The 16,983-nt window shown below is 43.2% G+C and overlaps 2 protein-coding genes across 2 annotated transcripts; both read right to left on the bottom strand.

Moving 5' to 3' along the window:
• Positions 1-1,893: 1,893 nt before the first annotated feature.
• Positions 1,894-5,113, bottom strand: LOC101781975 (ubiquitin-conjugating enzyme E2-17 kDa). Its single transcript, XM_004960573.3, has 5 exons — positions 4,967-5,113; positions 4,739-4,825; positions 4,073-4,200; positions 2,450-2,554; positions 1,894-2,269 (listed from the first exon to the last, which is right to left on the bottom strand). The coding sequence occupies exons 2-5, from the start codon at positions 4,806-4,808 to the stop codon at positions 2,126-2,128; spliced, it is 447 nt and encodes a 148-aa protein (XP_004960630.1). The 5' UTR covers positions 4,809-4,825; positions 4,967-5,113; the 3' UTR covers positions 1,894-2,125.
• A 288-nt stretch (positions 5,114-5,401) lies between these two features.
• LOC101763643 (uncharacterized PE-PGRS family protein PE_PGRS54-like) lies at positions 5,402-6,106 on the bottom strand. Its single transcript, XM_004963411.1, has 2 exons — positions 5,542-6,106; positions 5,402-5,430 (listed from the first exon to the last, which is right to left on the bottom strand). Exons 1-2 carry the CDS (start codon positions 6,104-6,106, stop codon positions 5,402-5,404), a joined length of 594 nt encoding a protein of 197 aa, XP_004963468.1.
• Positions 6,107-16,983: the final 10,877 nt, after the last annotated feature.

Below are 16,983 nucleotides of genomic sequence, written 5' to 3'. Positions count from 1 at the left end.
ATTTCGATTGGAGATGTTAGTTCACGGCTGCGAAGCATATAGAGGACAAACTCTGGCGGCAGCGCAACAGATTTGCACCTCGGAACAACAATTAAAGTTGTGATCATACGGCTGGAATGAATCGGATTCGGCGGCACGTCTAAAGAATTATGATCTGCATTCTGGAACATTTGTGCGTCCAGATCGATGATGGCAAGGCAAAAGGCATCGGAGGCTGCCTGCCAGCCACGGCCAGCCTCAAGAATGGGATTCCAGACTGGCCGATCCCCCTGCAAACAACCCCCGCAACGGTCGTGCATGTGCGCGGGCCCCGCCGCCGGCGCAACACGCCATGGCAGTCCCAGCGAGGTCCAGCGGTGCCGTTCGTTCTAGAGAGAGAAAAAACACACACAGAGAGGAAGGGAGAGAGAGAGAGAGAGAGAGCCGTTGCCGCTAAATTATTACGCTCTGGAGTCTGGACTCTAGAGAGAGAGAGAGAGAGAGGGAGGGAGAGGCGTTTTAAAGGGGGGAGAGAGGAGCGAATGCACATGCGTACAAGCAGAGAGATAGGCGCGTATCCCTCGGCCACAGAGATTTCTTCTTGCTCGTTCCTCTTCTCCCTCCCCCCGAATCACGCGCACTCCCATCCCATCACCAGCCGCCATGGCATCAAGAACCACTCCTTTCGGCCTCGCCGTCGCGGCGGCGCTCGTCTTCGCCATCGCCATGCCGGCCCTCGCCGCCGCGCAGGCCCCCGCGCCGGCGCCCACCAGCGACGGTGAGTCACCTGACACGATACAGAGCAGATTTACTCCTTGAATACTGCTCGTCCTTTGCTTTGCTGTAGCTTCAACTATTACATTTCGCCCCCAGATAATTTTCCTTAGCTAAAGGAATTATGCCTGATCTGTTTTTGCAGGAACATCGATTGACCAGGGCATCGCGTACCTGCTGATGATCGTGGCCTTGGTGCTCACCTACCTGATCCACCCTCTCGACGCCTCCTCCCCGTACAAGCTCTTCTGAGCAGAACAGAGCAGAGTTTTTTCCTTCCTCCTTTTGGTAGGGTGGTAGTGGTGGATTATTTGAGGCATCATTGGTGGTCGGTCGGTCCGTATTCATTTGTGATGGATTCTATTGGGTTTTGCATGTGTATAATGTTACTGCTACTTCTTCATGTACATGCTTTCATGTCAGATGTTCCAATGGCTGTCAGATGTATTGCATTTTGGAGAGTTTCGGAAATCTTGCTTGTGGTGTGCTAGTTTATTTTTGCAGGATAGTCAAATTCTGAACTCGCCATTTCCTGCTAGCCATCAGTTCGGTGTTCGGGTCAGGTTGGATCAGATCGGCCTTCTGCATTTTGCAATGCAGTTGCTAGCGACAAATAAAGAAAAACTCTCCCTTTTTTTCCCCCAGAAAGAACAAATAAAACTTTACCTGTTTGTTCTGAGCACAGGGTCAACTGGTCTAATCTTTCAATATCTTCTGCGGTGCTGCTCTTACAAAAACAGGCTACCTGTTGTTCTTAAGCAATTTAAACCCCATGTACTGCCACGGTGTTTGAACTGAAGAAGCAAATGAACAGGCTATCAGGTTTATCTTTGCAAAAGTAATCTACTAGAATGTTTTCCCTTTCGGTGCTCGAGCATACCATAAGTATAAGCACGCCACAGTTGTAGCAAGACTACATTTACCACACCAAAACAAAATCAGATCCAAAACGGAGGAGAAGGATCGGCATCTTCCGCAAATTCAGTACGAACAACACTTTGCACGGCAAACTGGACAAGGAGGCAGTTCTTTGCAGGCTTGCAGCAAACGCAGGCACCATCCCCAACAGCTTGCAGGGCATTCAGCAGCCGCACACCGATAAAACGTGGTGTGCAAATCACACCTTATGAGCAGATATGATGAAACAATATGCCATCCATGTCAAACATGCAAGCATGTTTATTAATCTCTATTCATCTGTTGAAACCATACTAATGCATATGCATATATGTTCATAGGATGTGCAACAGTAACCATCGACCTACGACATTAGTTGCTATTACAATACCCAGAATCATAGCATAGTAGGGATAGGTCCATTAGTATGTTATAACGGATTCCCTGCCTGCTCCTGTAGGTCTAATATAACTGGCTAACCCATTGCATACTTCTGGGTCCAGCTCCTCGCAGTGGTCTCGTACTTGCTTCGGTCCACCTTGTACATGTGAGCTATCTCTGGAACCAGCGGATCATCTGGGTTTGGATCCGTCAACAGTGAACAGATTGAAAGTAGCACCTAAAACAAACCAAAATAGTGGAAGTTAGCAGGGGCAGATGAGGTTGGTTTCCTATGTACCTCAATCTACAGTAACAGTAGAAAACATATTGAAAAATGTCCTACACATACAATTTTTTTTTGAGAGCATACACATACAAATTTCATTGCCCAAAGAGAAATCAAGCTGAGGTCAATCACCTTGGAAACAGTTAATGCTGGGCTCCACTGCTCTTTGAGGATATCGAGGCAGATGCTTCCATTGCTGTTGATATTTGGATGGAAAACCTTTGTCTTGAAAGCAACCTGCAGCATCAGACATACTTTCAGAATAGCACGATATATTCCATCCATGATCGAGAGAGAAGGGATTGATTAAAAATATACCACAGTAGGATAATCAAACAACAGTTTGATCAATTGTAGCTACTGCCCACTAATCTATTATCTACAGGAAAAGGAAATTTCCATATACATTACCACTAGACATAAAGCAGCAGACTGACCAAAGAAATATGAAAATAAAATTAGCTCATTAGTAGACCTAACAACCTAGTATTCCCTCAATTCATCTTTACACAGGCGTATTTTGTTTTGTTGGGAGAACCCTTTGACCACAATTATCCTATCAATACATATTTTTTGCGATACAAAATTGATGCTACTAGATCCGTATTCAAAATTACTTATGTATCACATGAATGACATATTGATAGGGTAACAATCGGCCAAAGCTTATCCTAACAAAAAAAACACCTTGTAATTTGTAAAGATGAACGAAGGGAGCAGTTCCCATCCATAGGTGGAGTAGAATGTAACAAAAGGTGACCAGGTCAAGAAGCAGATGAAAACAGATCAACCAAAAAAGGTAGAGCGAAATACAATGTACAAGGACAATGTGAATTAACCTTATTAATCTTTAGTGTTTGGATTCTCTCAATATCATGTATACTAAAAAAAGACATCTATTAGACTAATCCTTCTAATCCTTACCATCAAACTTCACTATAGCAGGGTAAATCAGGCAAAGAGAAGAATATAGGGTATAAGTCATGCGCAACAAAACAAGGTGATGGCATATAAAGGATACAGTATGGCTGATATTTTCTCACTAGAGTAGAAGAATCCCACAAAATTTTCCTCATATGTTAAGCTAATACAAGCCCTATTAGGGGTCCATAAAAATGTGCTGGCAAATCAACATCAGAACATGATAACTTCAAAGATCCAACATTGTAAATTCATAATATATTAATATCCAAGTACAATGGAACTTGCAATGCTCAATGCCACTTTCTGATGGAATCGTACAATAAATAGGCCCTCTTTACAAGTCCTGAAAAGGTTGATGATATCTTTGTATGTTTCCTACATTTCTAGTAGAAATAGCGCATAGCAGTAAAGCTGCCCCTCGATTTAGCATTTCAATTTTATATGTAAGATAACCACGAAAACCTTCAAATCTTCTAAGCTACTATGCCATATCACTATTTCTGTTGGATACTGATCTATAAACCTAGCACATGCAGAGGAAATCCTACCAACCAATCAAGTAACTGCTTGGTACAAAGTTGAATTTCAAGATAGCAATTTAGTAGCACTATAATAATGAAGAAGACAGGTAGAACATTGGTTATCTGGTTACTGCATGAACTTTACATGTTTGTCATGCATAAATATTAAGACACAAGATTGGAAAACTTTTTTATTGAAACTATGAGCTGATGCAAAAAAAAGGGGCAATGATAGAGATGAAGAATTAAAGATAGGCACCTTGTTCATCTCGAATAAAATTTGTGTTTGTTTAAACTAATTTAGACTTGCCTTTGGTGGCTTGAACGGATAATCCGGAGGGAAGTGGATAGAAACCAGAAACACACCACCTGCATAGGGACTATCTGAAGGGCCCATGATGGTTGCCTGCCAATGGAACATATCCTCTCCTACAGGACCTGGAATTAAAATGATCGCTGAACCAATTAAACAATAGTAATCTATATAATCACAATAGCTCATAATTACAGTCTGATCAAGCATGCGGCCACCCTAGATTATCTATAAAAACTACAAAGGGAAAAAAGTTCTTTCATGGAAGTGTAAATTTGTGCACTGAGTTTTTTTATAATTATTTTATGAGCAGGTGAGAAGCAATAGCCATATTTGTTGCAATCTTATTGACTTAATAGAGCCACAGAATTAAAGATACGCAGAACTAATGTTCCAATAACAGCATGATCTTTTCTTGGCTGCCCTAGTAGGGAAGGCGACTGACCAACATCTAATAGAACCATCAATCTAAAGGACAGAGGAACTTCAGCCACATCAATCTAAACCGACTCTCCGTGCACATAAGAAAACGAGCAGGCTAGCCCTTTGTTCAGTCATACAACGAACCAATCGACCACACGAGCAGAAGCATACACATAGTCCAGAACGCTCTAATGCCGTGACCCCTTCCAATCAATAGGTGGTGGAGAAGGATAAACTCACCTGCGCTGCAGGATGTGGGGGGATCCTTCTGCAGGTCCTTGAGCTCCTTCAGGATCCGCTTCGACGCCATCGCCGACGACTCAAGAACTGCGCCCCAGCCGCCGATTTAAACCCAAACAAGGCAAAATATACACGCAGAATTCAATAATCCATATAAATAGATGAAGATGAAGAAGCAAGAACAGAATATGACGGGTTCGCGGACCAATCGATCGATCGGATTATGACCTGGGGGAGTGGAATCGGCAAAGAATTCCTTGCGGGGCGAGACACGCAGGGCCGGCGGGGGCACTCGGGTCTCGGGGGTTCGGCGAGAAGCGGAAGAGGATGGGGAAAGAGAGAACCTAGGAGGCGTGTGGGCCCGTGCCTTTTCTGTGGCTCCAGCCTCTAGAAGCTTTCCTTGGGACCCACCTGTTGAGGCTGAACTATGGAAAGCCCAGATGCGAGCCCAGTTGGGAGACCCAGCTTCTTCTTTCGGTCCAGTCCGTGTACCAGAAATAATTTCGGCCTTTCACATGATTTGAAACTACTCTCTTCGCCACTTGTTCTCATTTATTGTTTTATATATTCTGTTTGGCATGACTTCAACTTCAAACTCTAAGTGAAGTTGAGTGGAGCCAGCCAAACATCCCAACACTACCTTTTTAGCAGTGGAGTCCCAAATTATCTTGACGAAGCAACCTCACTTGCAACTGCATGAACCTCAAATATGAACCTACTTGTGAAGCACCTTTGCCACCGGTTACGCGTACCGGTTCGTTCCTGTCTGCCCCTCTCCTCCCGATCTCCTCTCCCCGACTCACCTGGCAGGAGCGCCGCCGCCGCCGCCTGTCGCCTCCCCACTCCGCCCGCCCTCCGGCCAGGCCGCCGCCCGAGCCGCGCCACCTCTTCCCCGCCCCCGGCCCCTCCCGAGCAACCCCCGCCTCCTTCCCCTGCCGCGGACCCTGGCGAGGTGCTTCTACGCAAGGCCGAGAATCTCGCGCACGCCGCCGGCCTGGCAGCCGCGTCCTCGTCCTGTGCGGTCGCCGCCGGTCCCGTCCTGCCCCGCCGTGGACGGCCCCGTCCAGCGCCGCTTGATTGGCCGCCGGACCCCGTCGAGCAAGCCGCCGGCCCGGCCACCGCGCCCTCCGCGTCCCGCACCTGTCCTACCCCGCCGTGGCCTTCTGCCGCGCCTTCCGCGTCCCGCACGGCCATCGCCGGTCCCGTCCAGTGCCGCCTGCCCGGCCGCCGCACCCCCGTCGCGCACGCAGCGCCCTCCCCATCCCGCGTGGCCGCCGCCGGCCCGTCCTGCTCCGCCCTGGCGGGGCCGTCCAGCGCCGCCGCACCCTGTCGCGCCATCACGTCCCGTGCGACCACCGACGGCCCCATCTCGCTCCACCATGGCCGGCCCCGTACGGCGCCTCCAGGCGAGCAGAGGAACAGCGGCTGGATGAGACTCCTCCCAAGAAGAAAAAAATAGAGACAAAGAGAATGACAGATGGGGCCACTAGCTGGGCAGTAATGGCAATTCACCTTGAAAATGCCTTTTTTAAAGGTTGGACACCCTCTGAATCAAACACCCCCATTCGTCACGTCACAACCAGAATGCGCAAAAAAAAAAAAATACACTACGTGGAAATATGTAAATTTGAGGGCTAAAAGTTGACTGTTTAGATCCATCGCTCGGATGCTATGGTTGCGTTGAGCTCGTTGAATCCATTTCGTTTGATTACTCATATATCTCGTTTGGAGTTTCTAATTTCCCTTGGCCGGCCCACCTATCCTTTCTAAACCCTATACCCCCACATCTTCTACCCTTGCGCCGCCACTCCCCTTCTGCTCGTGATCCAAAGGGGAGAGAGGGAGAATAAGAGAAGGGAGAAGGGAGAGATTAGGGTACGCCGCCGTCGCCCGTTGTCGTCGTTCCTCTTCAAAAATTGGTTGGACTTCCTTTTCTCTCTCTGTTTCCCCAATCGATTTTCCTTTCCTCGCTGTTCATGGTGGTGCCGCCATTTGGGTTGCAATTTAGGTGCAATCGGCAGGGCTGCTGTGTCGTTCGTCGCTAGGGAGAGGAAAATGACCAGGAGTCATCGTTGGGATCGCCTCTGTCGCCGTTGCTCTTGCTGTTTTGAAGGGGAAACCCTAGGTGAGGCATGCGCCCACTGTAATCCATGTTTTCCCTAAGATTTCAGATGTTCTAGCACGTGCGTGTAGTGGTACTCGACACCGTTAAGGGCTAGGGTATAGTTTTGCCCTCGTCACTGTTTTTAGCACGTAGTCAATATGCGCAGTTTTCACTAATGTCTGTTTTGAGTCCTCTTAATGGATTCAAAAAATAATAAACCTATTCATGAGCTGTAGAATATTTTCATAGCTTTTCATAGCCTCAAAGAACACTACAATCGGAGTTAAGACCAGGGAGATATCAAAGTTTTGATTCTGACTGTTTTTCAGACTCTTAACTATGCGCAGAATCTGTTCTCTTGAAGGTTAGGCAAACCTAGCGATTGAATTGGACTTTTTAGTGGTTCGAGAAGATTTAGACAATTTTATAAGGTTTTCAGATTGGTTAAGTGCATTTTCATATGAATTTTGGAGCTCCAAATATACATATTTTACTAGAACCATTCTGCAGTTGTTGTCAGATTTTCAGTATGAGGTTCATCTCCAGATTAGCCTATGTTGATGATTTTTTCTCTATTTATGGATCACTAGAAAGTTGTAATTTCTGAAGTTATCTTTCAGATGGCACAAGATGAGAATTTTTAGCCATCACAATTAAAAGATACAAAAAAGAGAAGCAACAATATTGCTGTCATGTCTAGTTTTGCGTGTGGTTTTGTGAGGTTGTCGGGTTCAGGGTAGGAACACTTTGAATTATGTTTGTTTATGCTTGTGTGTTTGTGTTAGTGCTGAGTTATGTTTGTGAACAGGTGGTGCGCCTTCGGATCGTGCTTAGCTCATGTTCTTGGTCTTCGGTGAAGGCAAGTAAACTAGCGATGTGGTCTAGATGCTTTAGCTTTGTTGTTTGATGAATTGCCTCCATTTAATTTCAGTACCTCATACTAACAAGATAAATATGAAATTATGGTTTACATTTTATTTTTTTCATAGCGGAGTGGTCCATTGTGTTCAACAACGGAAGTTCGATACTCATACTGAGTTATAGTGACATGGAGCATTTGGGAAATACAAATGGGATGTGATCAATTGAATACGGTGTCATGATCCGTTTGTGAGCACTAAAGCTTGAAGTTTTTATAGGTTCGTTCCCAAAGGACAAATTCAATGTTGAGAGATTAATCTTTGGCAAGCCTGCCATGTTTAGCATGATGTTGCTTTATTTGGAGACATATGAAGTTAATTCACTTAGCCTTAGTGTTGAGCACCGTATAGAGCTTACTTTAAGTCAACAACAAATGGCGTTTGGATGCAGTTCTATGTCAATCTAAGTCTACTGAGCTAGTGAAAGATGACATAATGTTTTTTCGTCTCCTTTGACTGAGCTTCAGTTGGCAGAAGGTCTAACGCATCATGGCTTAGATGCTGGAGGTGCTAATGTGGTGCAACGATTGTTACTCTCCATGGTTACTAAACTAGGATCCTTCCCTTCCTTTGCAATTGTCGATCAATAGGAGTCCTTGTGAATATATTCCTATTTCTTATTACCTAGATGATGCTGAGCTTTTGGCATCTCTCTACTACTATCCCATGGAGTACTTTGAGATTTGTAGTTGATTTCGGTTTTGGAAAAGTGTGAAGGAAGTTTGATCATTCAGCCATGTTTTCCAAGAAGTCAAGACTTGAGTTTTGAAGAAAATCTCCCTAGAGCTTGGTGCATGTAGTGATTGGTGGGTTTTGCAGATGTTTTGCACTCATGCTTTATTATAGTGTAGTTTTGATCTCTTTGTGGTGGTTGGTCTTTTGTGATCAAAGTTATGAGTGGTGAATTGTCTTATAGAAGATGTTACTAAAGTTTGGCAATAATGTGCTCAAGGCCTACCGAACTAGCTACAAGTGGAGGTTCTGTGACCAAGAATTACATTAGAAATTGTAGCATCAAGTTCTCCACCCTTTTCAATAGTACTTGGCATAGCACGTTGAGATATAGCAATGTGGTTGTAGCCCTCACCTTCTTCTTTGGGGATGTGTGGGTAGAAGTGAATTCATACATTGCATTGCATTGCATTGTACCATTCAATATCATTATGAAGTATTGTTGTGAAGTATTTATTTATCTTACTACTCGAAGATGTGTGGTGCTTCTTTCATAATATTGATTCTTAAATTATTGCGTAATATATTGTGATTTAAATAACTTGGTTGAAGCAGTTTGCTTGCTCATACGCTTTTCCTCTCCGCAGGTTCTTGAGTTTGGAGGGTGCTTGGTTGGATGGGAGTAGCAGCACGTGTGTGCACACTTCTTCATATATATTTTGGACATATGTGTTGTAATAAAAATGTTCGGTTTTGAAGTCTTTGCTTAGCTTATAATCTCTTTTGGATCCAGTCTGTAAGATGTTCTATCTAGATGATTTAAGTTGCTTCCATGTGCTCTATTCTTTTATCTTTATTGCTATTTTTTTATGTGTGTGCCTGTATTAGCTGTAGCGTAGTGTGGTAACGCTCCAGAATGTTGCTGATATTCTGGGGTGTTACACATTAGCTCCAACTCCATGTGAAGATTGCTCTAGCTGGAGTTTGGAGTGGGAGCAGAAAATTGTGGAGTTGGAGCCATGCTAAATAGGGCCATAGAATCCATGTTGTTAAGTATATTTAACTATAGATATCACGGTTGCTTATATAGTCAATAATAATTCCTCGTTCCAAATTATAGATTTTTATAATTTGTCCTACGTCATATTTGCCTAATTTTGATCAAATTTATAGAAAAAATACATTAACATTTACAACATGGAATAAGTATATCAATATAAAATCTAATGAAACTAGTTTGAATGCATTTTTTTATAAATTTGATCAAAATTAGATAAATTTAACTTAGGACAAAGCTATAGCAAATTACAATTTGATTTGAAATAGAGAAACAAAGAAAGTAATATACTATGTATGCCCCAAATATATATATCAACAGAAGGAAAATTGTAGTCTTTCTAGTAGAGTAGTACTCCCTCCTACTCCAAACGCTCTAATTTTGATTAACTTATTTTAAAAAATATATTAATATCTATAATACCAAATGAATGCACTATCAAGAACATTTTATAGTGGATTTAATGAAATATTTGAATACTGTTAGTGTTGATGTTTTTAATGTAAATTTGACAAGTTTAATTAATTTAGAACAAATCTAAAGTACAGGGAGAGTAGTTGGCGTGTATGGCCCCAAATTGACAAAGTAAGCAATGATTAAGTTTGATATTGACTTTGGTCCCACACCATTAACTCATCACAGTGACAGTAATTGACAGGTTATGTTGAATAATTCTTTTTTTCCTAGAGGCCAGATGTGATAGTTGAGTAGCTAGAAAAAGAATCCAAATCCAACAAAATGCACCTCATAAACTAAAATTGAAGTCCTGGATTTATCTCGCCCGTATAAATTTGTGCTTCCTCGTCGTCCATTTTTATCATTTTCTACATTAGCTGTCACATTTGTTGTTCCCTAATTTCCATGATGATGGATCACTGATTCGACAGGGAAGTCTAACAGTATTCAACATTCGTGCTAATACCGTTCTGTCGTTCCTAGAAAAATCTTCATGGCTGCTAGCTAAGAAATGGTCATATCATTATCGCAACTTCTAGTGTTGACCCCACTAAACTGAGTTTTTATAAGGTTTATTTTATTTTCTAGTGTTGACCAGATCTTATACCCTTCGTCACATAAAAGAAAATGAACATTATAAAAAAAGAAAATATAGAATAAAAATCACATGTCACGTTCTTATCCATTTCATGCCACCTGTTGCTCATCATTTATGGCTATCGTCTTCTTCCCGGAATTGACAGCCGAGTCATCTTCCCGGCTGCCATCATCTTCTCTGTCGTCCTAGCTATAAAACAGCTTCTCAATTTCAGGAAGCTAATATAGAAAAGCACGCAGACTCGCCAAGAAAAAAAAAATCACCAAACAGTGTGCAGGAATTGGAGATCTGGGCATGGAGAGGAGGGGTAAGATGACGGAGATAACTGTCGCCGGTCCCGACGTGGCGCCGGCGAGCGGCAGCGTTGGCGTTGCCATCTACGAGGTGAATAAGCAGGCGGGCAAGGAACCCAGCACACCGGGCACGCCGTCTCCGGCCACCGCGTGGCGCGGCAGCGACGGCAGAAGAGCTGAGGGTGACAACGTGGGACCGCTGCCTGGGTGGAAGGTGGACTGCCTCTGCGGGGAGTCCAGCTTGCCGCCGGCGGTCAAGGGTGGCTTCCTCTGCTTTTGAAACACTAGCTAGAAAGCGTGCGTGCAATTGCTGTAATAGTATTTGGTTTCTTTGTTGTACTAATTACCAGTGCTTATTGTAATGGGTGATGCCAATATGCCATGTATATACTACTTTCTTTTTGCTGGATGGTTTTATCATGCATGATTTGCAGATGTAGTAAGAGTGGAAGAATTGCTTATATGGTTTAGAAAGGTGCCACTGCTGAAGCTTTCCTGGGTTCGCTTCAACAACACACCTTTCAGAAAATCTTATTGAATTTAATGTAAAATGTTCGATATTAGAGTCGAAAGAATCCGTGGGACACAACAAATGAAATATAGTACAGGTCCATCTCATGTTCAAACATTTGTCTTTCTCGGATCACCAATTTAACTTTTAAGTTTAGATGGATGGCAGTCTGACCAGCCTTCGTCTTATTTTGCTTGAAGAATTATGTAATCCCAAAGTGATTTGTGTTTGTGAATTGAGCATGTAGAAAACGTTACTTCATAAGCCTACAAGAGACCAAGACTGTCCTGCAGACCTGTCAGTTTCAGCACCGGAGGAGTAATTAGCCAAGAGGAACTTCTATCGCTACTTTTTGTAAATCAGAATTCAGTCACGGAGGGGGAGAAACGGTCATCTGCCGGAGATATAACCGTGAACAAACTTATTTCAAAAAAAAAAAAACCGAGAACAACTCAGGGGTGTTCGCCGGTGGATGGCGCCTGCCGGCCGGTTGCCGGTGGGTCCTGCTTCATTGTGAGAAGCAAACACAGCCTGGGACAGCCATACGGCAGTGAGCCGTATTCAATCTTGGCTCTCCTTGTGCAGTCGTTGCCATTCCTTGTGCCGCATGTCACCAGTGATAATTACTTCCTCCATCCTAAATTACTATTCATTTTGATTTTTCTATATACATAACGTTTATATATAGATAGATATAGTATATATTATACATCTAGAAAAGGTAAAAAAATAAATAGTAATTTGGAACAGAGCTAATATTAAGTTTGGTGATCGGTGGAAAGTGGGATTAGAGATGAGGTGCCTTTGGGCAGAGTTGGGTCGACATTGGTGATGGTTTGCCGCATTGCCACCAGTTGGGGCATTGGAGGAGGTGAGGGTGTGATAGAAAGAAGCCCCAGTGTAGCCGGATTACGGCTCTACGACAGTGAGGAGCTGCCGCATAGTACATCAGACTGGTGTGGGGTGGATGTGTTGAGAAAAGGGCCTGGGCCAAAGATGGTGTGGATCAGAAACGATCATTGCGAGGAAGCATACAATATCATGGGCCGCTTCGGGCGTACTGTACTTTACACGATCCTGTCTGCGTAGCTAGGTTTGGCTGGTTGACGACAGAGCGCCGACCAAACGGCTCCTATGGAATCTCTCTTTCCTTTTTTACCCAAGCAACTTGAGCTGTGGAAAGAACTGCAATGTCATATTCCAATTCCATGTTGCGGCGGCAGCCATGATTAGATTTTTAATTCAGCCCAAATGAAGAGATCCAAATAGACATTGCATGCGTTCTTTCTCCCTCTGGCTAGAATTTTGCTCAGGGTTAGTGCGCCAGGCATTATCGTGAAAGTGTGGTACTATATCCTTTCAAAAAAAAGTGTGGTACTATATTCAACCGCTTGGAATGTGTGATTTTGACTTATCTCCACCCTTCCTTTTTCTGATGCCAATCAGGTCCTTTTAGTTAACGGTCTAAATTCAATGAACTAGAGTGGAAACAATGTTAGCAAAAAGGACTTTCAGACATGGTTATAATGTTGTCATGATCTGATGCTTGATTCTCAAATGCCAGCCGGCAGGATAAGATAATTTTTATATGCACAGAAGATTAAATAAAGTTTGTTCAGGACCAAGATCGGGGATGAGTGTAGGCATCCATGACATACAAACGCAACAGGAATCTGGGAACTAATGATCCTAGTACCAAGCCCCATTACTTTCCCCCGTTTAATTTTCTCTTGTCATTTTGGACATCATCAGCATGGTCTAACACTACGTCAAAAATGATTTGTGCTGATACATGAATTTTTAGTTGTTGGCGGGTCTAATTGCCACCCGTCAACACAAAAGACATTGGAGCCGGCACATTAAAACCCGCCAGCACAGATGCATAAGCACCCGCCAACACAAATGGCCTCCATTTGTGCTGGCGAGTGCTTATGTCACTCGTCAGCACAAATACATTTCAATGTACATTCATCAGTAGGGCCAAAAGTATTTAGTTAGCTAAAATAATTATCTTCATATCACAATATATTTTTAACATATATTAGATTACATATGTGTTGTTGTGTAGGAGTTTCAAAATTTTTAGAAATAATTTACTATTTTCTAAGATTTAAATGATTATAAGCGTGTTTATTAAAATTAATTGATACTTGAACTAATTTTTTTCACAAATAAGATTTAAAATTTTAGAAAAATGATGTTAAAGACATATATTCCATTTTAGCCTAAACCACGAAAGTACACGAAAAAATCACAAAGTTTGTTAGGTATATTTGTCACTTCTATTTAGACTTTTGGTGAAAACAAATTGTAAAAATATCTAAATGTGGTCTGAAAATTATATAAGTCGGTGCAAAATCATTTTATGAGTGCACTATCCTATGATAAAAGTTTCAATATATTTTAAGAACATTAGACCATACATTATTAACAAATAGTTACATTACCTTACATTGTTTCATAGGACTCAAGTTAGACTTTCAAACTTGTGAACTAACTTGACAAAAAAAAATCATCGTACATATCTCAATATAATTTGTTGTATTCTTTTGTAAGAGTTGTTATAATTTTAAATGAATCTACTTGTTTTAAAAAAATTAAAAGTAAAGAGAAAAATTAGAAGGCTTTGTGCTGGCAGGTGCATATGTCACCCATCACCACAGATGGAAACACCTGCCATCGCTAATGGTACCAGATTTGGTGGGGAAACAAAAATTCCCAGTCGCGAAGTGTCAACGAAAAAAATTCACGCGCAGGCTTCCCTCTCTCTCCCTTTTATCTCCCCCCGTTCTCTCCTATCCTCACATCTCGTTCCTCTCTCTGCTTTATCCGTTTCCTTCCTCCGCACAAGGCCGACGGCGGCAACGAGCAGTAGCGGTCGGCGTGGAGTTCATGGCAGCAGCGGCACGTGGGCGCGGAGGTAGAGTGCACGACAGCGGCGACCGGTAGGTGTGGAGGCGGAGCAGCAGTTGGCGTGCGCTAGAAGAACGGTGGCGTGGAGGCGGAGTCCATGGCAGCGGCGGGTGTGGAGGCAGAGCAGTGGTCGGCGCGCGCTAGAAGAGCAGCGGCGCGGGCGGCTAGTGGAGGCGCCAGCCTGTGGAGCTCGTCATCCTCCTTCCTCGTCTGGCTCCGTCGTGTCCTCTCCGGTAATGCTCACAAGTCACAACAAAGTGCAGGTGCGGCGTGCAGAGTTCCACGGTGGCCGTGGGCAAGTGCAGGGGCCGGGAAGCTTGCTTAGATTGACTGAGTTGCTTGTTTGCTCTCTGGTTTCGTTTTTTTAAAAGAATCTCTAGTTTCATTTTTATTCTCTTTTAGCTCCTTTGTTATCGGCCATTAGCCTATTACGATGTGCAGAATCTTTTATTTGCTTGTAGCCCTCAAATCCAAATGTATCTTCTTGGAAGAGATGTAAGTTGCAAGATTTGTTTGATTTGTTTGGTAAATCGTCGATCTAGTATTCTCTACCTCAAGGGATCTGTCGGGAACAAATACCATTGCATCCCGTTGGCACCCTGACGCATGACGGGCAATATGGGATGCAACTTTATTTTTGTTTTCCTAAATTATTAGTACTAGCCGGTGGAAATGTATTCTGTGGTGGCGGCTGACTTAACTCGTCCACCAGCGCACATGCCTCTGCGGTGGCGGTCATGAACCCGCTAGCAGAAAGGCCGATTTCTGCCAGCTCAAGGTTGCTGGCGAGTGCGAAACCCGCCAGCCAGCATAAATGTTTTCTGGTAATACATATCTTTGACCATTACTTGTTTAATGCATTTTAAATTTGTTGACGTTACGAAAATATATTCTCTTTTGAGGGTATTCCCAGGACAAATCTATTAATTACTCTCATTTTAATGTGATGAAACTTAATACTTTCATGTATATGAATGGTCAAAGTTTCTAAACTTTAGCTGCGTAGAGCCCAATAACGACAGCCGTCCATTGGTCTAAATCCAAATTAAACCCTCGCAGACACCGTAACAAACCTCTATTTGATAGTACGTGTAGGGTATATTTCATGATGTATGGAGAGCCGAACTGTGGAGATCCAATAGAATTAGTGATATACTGATATTCCATTGAAGTCGTACAAAATTATTTGCTTTAGGTAGTTTTGTTGGCCAGGAAGCTCTCTCTCCTCTCTCCACCCAATAGCGCCATATCTCAGTTTGCATATTTACTTTTATAATTCAATTGCAGCTGCAGTTTGAGTGTCTATATGTGTACGTTGGAGCGCCCCGTCGTGGCGTCATCTTGGGGCCGGGGGTGGACGAGTCCCCGTGCTCCGGCACGTCGTAGGAGGGAAAGCAACCTGTGAAATAAACTAAGGCACAACACATATCCTCTTCATAATTTGTCCGTAAAAAAAGACATGCATATTCTTCTCCCCTCGGTTACCGAGAGAATTAATATGTATTATTTGCTTTGATAGGGATTAATATATAATTAATGTAGACCTTAAAGTGAATAAGATGTCTTAACCCACCACTTTTTATAAAATACTAACATAGATTTGCAAACAAAATTTTATCCTCAATCAAGTATGCACAGACACACAGTTCGGGCAAAGGCCTGCAGTGTCCAGTAGAATTTCTTGTACAAACATATAGAACCTTTTCTTTTAGATACAAGGAATCGGAAAATCAATCTTAATATTATCTTGGCATCATTATTGGATGCACACAGTCAAAATTTCTCTACTAATGATCCTGACCAGATCAGAAAGCTAAGAAGTCATCGTGCAAATGTTGCATATCTTCGAATAAAGTAAAACAAAAGAATTAGCATAGCACCAGATGCCTGCCACCGAAAGGACGACGCTCATATGCGTGCAACAATAGAGCTGATATTCTTCACCAATCACCGCCTTCTACTTCTAGCACAACACCACATAGACAGGCGTTGTGGTTGATATTCTTCACTACATAGCACTAGGACAGCCTTTGAGCCGTATAGTTAGCTGCATGTCTGAAAATTATCACTTGGTACTCACTGGACGAAAGGAGCCGCACTCATTTCAGCAAAGTGTCTGCAAAGGTTCTCGGCGAAACACGCCTGCTCTGAACATGCTGAGCAGCAGCCAGTAGCAGCTTCAGAATGGTTGTCAGTAAAATAAATATATTCCTTTGCTAGAATGGTAAGCAGCACACTTTCTCTGCCATTTCTAACCATAAACCGACAGCCGACAGGGATAAGGCAATGTATCGCTACCGCGCAATGGAAACTGGGCAGTACCTTGGTGGTTAGTGTTGTGCTTGTGGGCACTGCCGCACTGGGCATACGGTCAGCCCGCCTCAAGTTCTTGGCTCCATGCTGGTGTCCACTGTTTTTACTCGACACTACTAATGCCCACTAGCTTATCTATATTAGGAGTACACACGCTAGTGCCCACTAACGTTCCTTGTGTGTCCCCTAACGTATGCACATGCATGGTGGTGTGTGAGTGTGATCTGTGTTGAGTGTTTGTCTATAATGTACCCTCTAAAGAAAATGAACAGGAAGGAACATACACATGGCAAACGGGTCGTCTGATGTCTAGTGTATATAGTTTACAAATCAAAATATGTAATTGTATGTTTTTACTGCCCTAGGATTATAAATGCAATTCCACTCATGACATTCTTCTGATGAAGA

The sequence above is a fragment of the Setaria italica genome, chromosome III (assembly GCF_000263155.2).
Source record: "Setaria italica strain Yugu1 chromosome III, Setaria_italica_v2.0, whole genome shotgun sequence".
In the NCBI taxonomy this organism is placed as follows: domain Eukaryota; kingdom Viridiplantae; phylum Streptophyta; class Magnoliopsida; order Poales; family Poaceae; genus Setaria; species Setaria italica.
The sequence above is the reverse complement of the archived record's forward strand: the minus strand, read 5'-3'. Positions and strand labels throughout refer to the sequence as shown.

Bases quoted from the DNA above. Each gene is read 5' to 3' on its own strand.
- LOC101781975 (XM_004960573.3), bottom strand. From the start codon at position 4,808: ATGGCGTCGAAGCGGATCCTGAAGGAGCTCAAGGACCTGCAGAAGGAT. The intron at 2,555-4,072 runs GCAAGTCTAAAT...CTGATGCTGCAG, and splicing joins ATCCGTTCAAGCCACCAAAG to GTTGCTTTCAAGACAAAGGT. The intron at 2,270-2,449 runs GTGATTGACCTC...GGTTTGTTTTAG, and splicing joins CAGCATTAACTGTTTCCAAG to GTGCTACTTTCAATCTGTTC.
- LOC101763643 (XM_004963411.1), bottom strand. From the start codon at position 6,106: ATGGGGCCGTCGGTGGTCGCACGGGACGTGATGGCGCGACAGGGTGCG. The intron at 5,431-5,541 runs GTGAGTCGGGGA...AGGTTCATGCAG, and splicing joins GGCGGCGGCGCTCCTGCCAG to TTGCAAGTGAGGTTGCTTCG.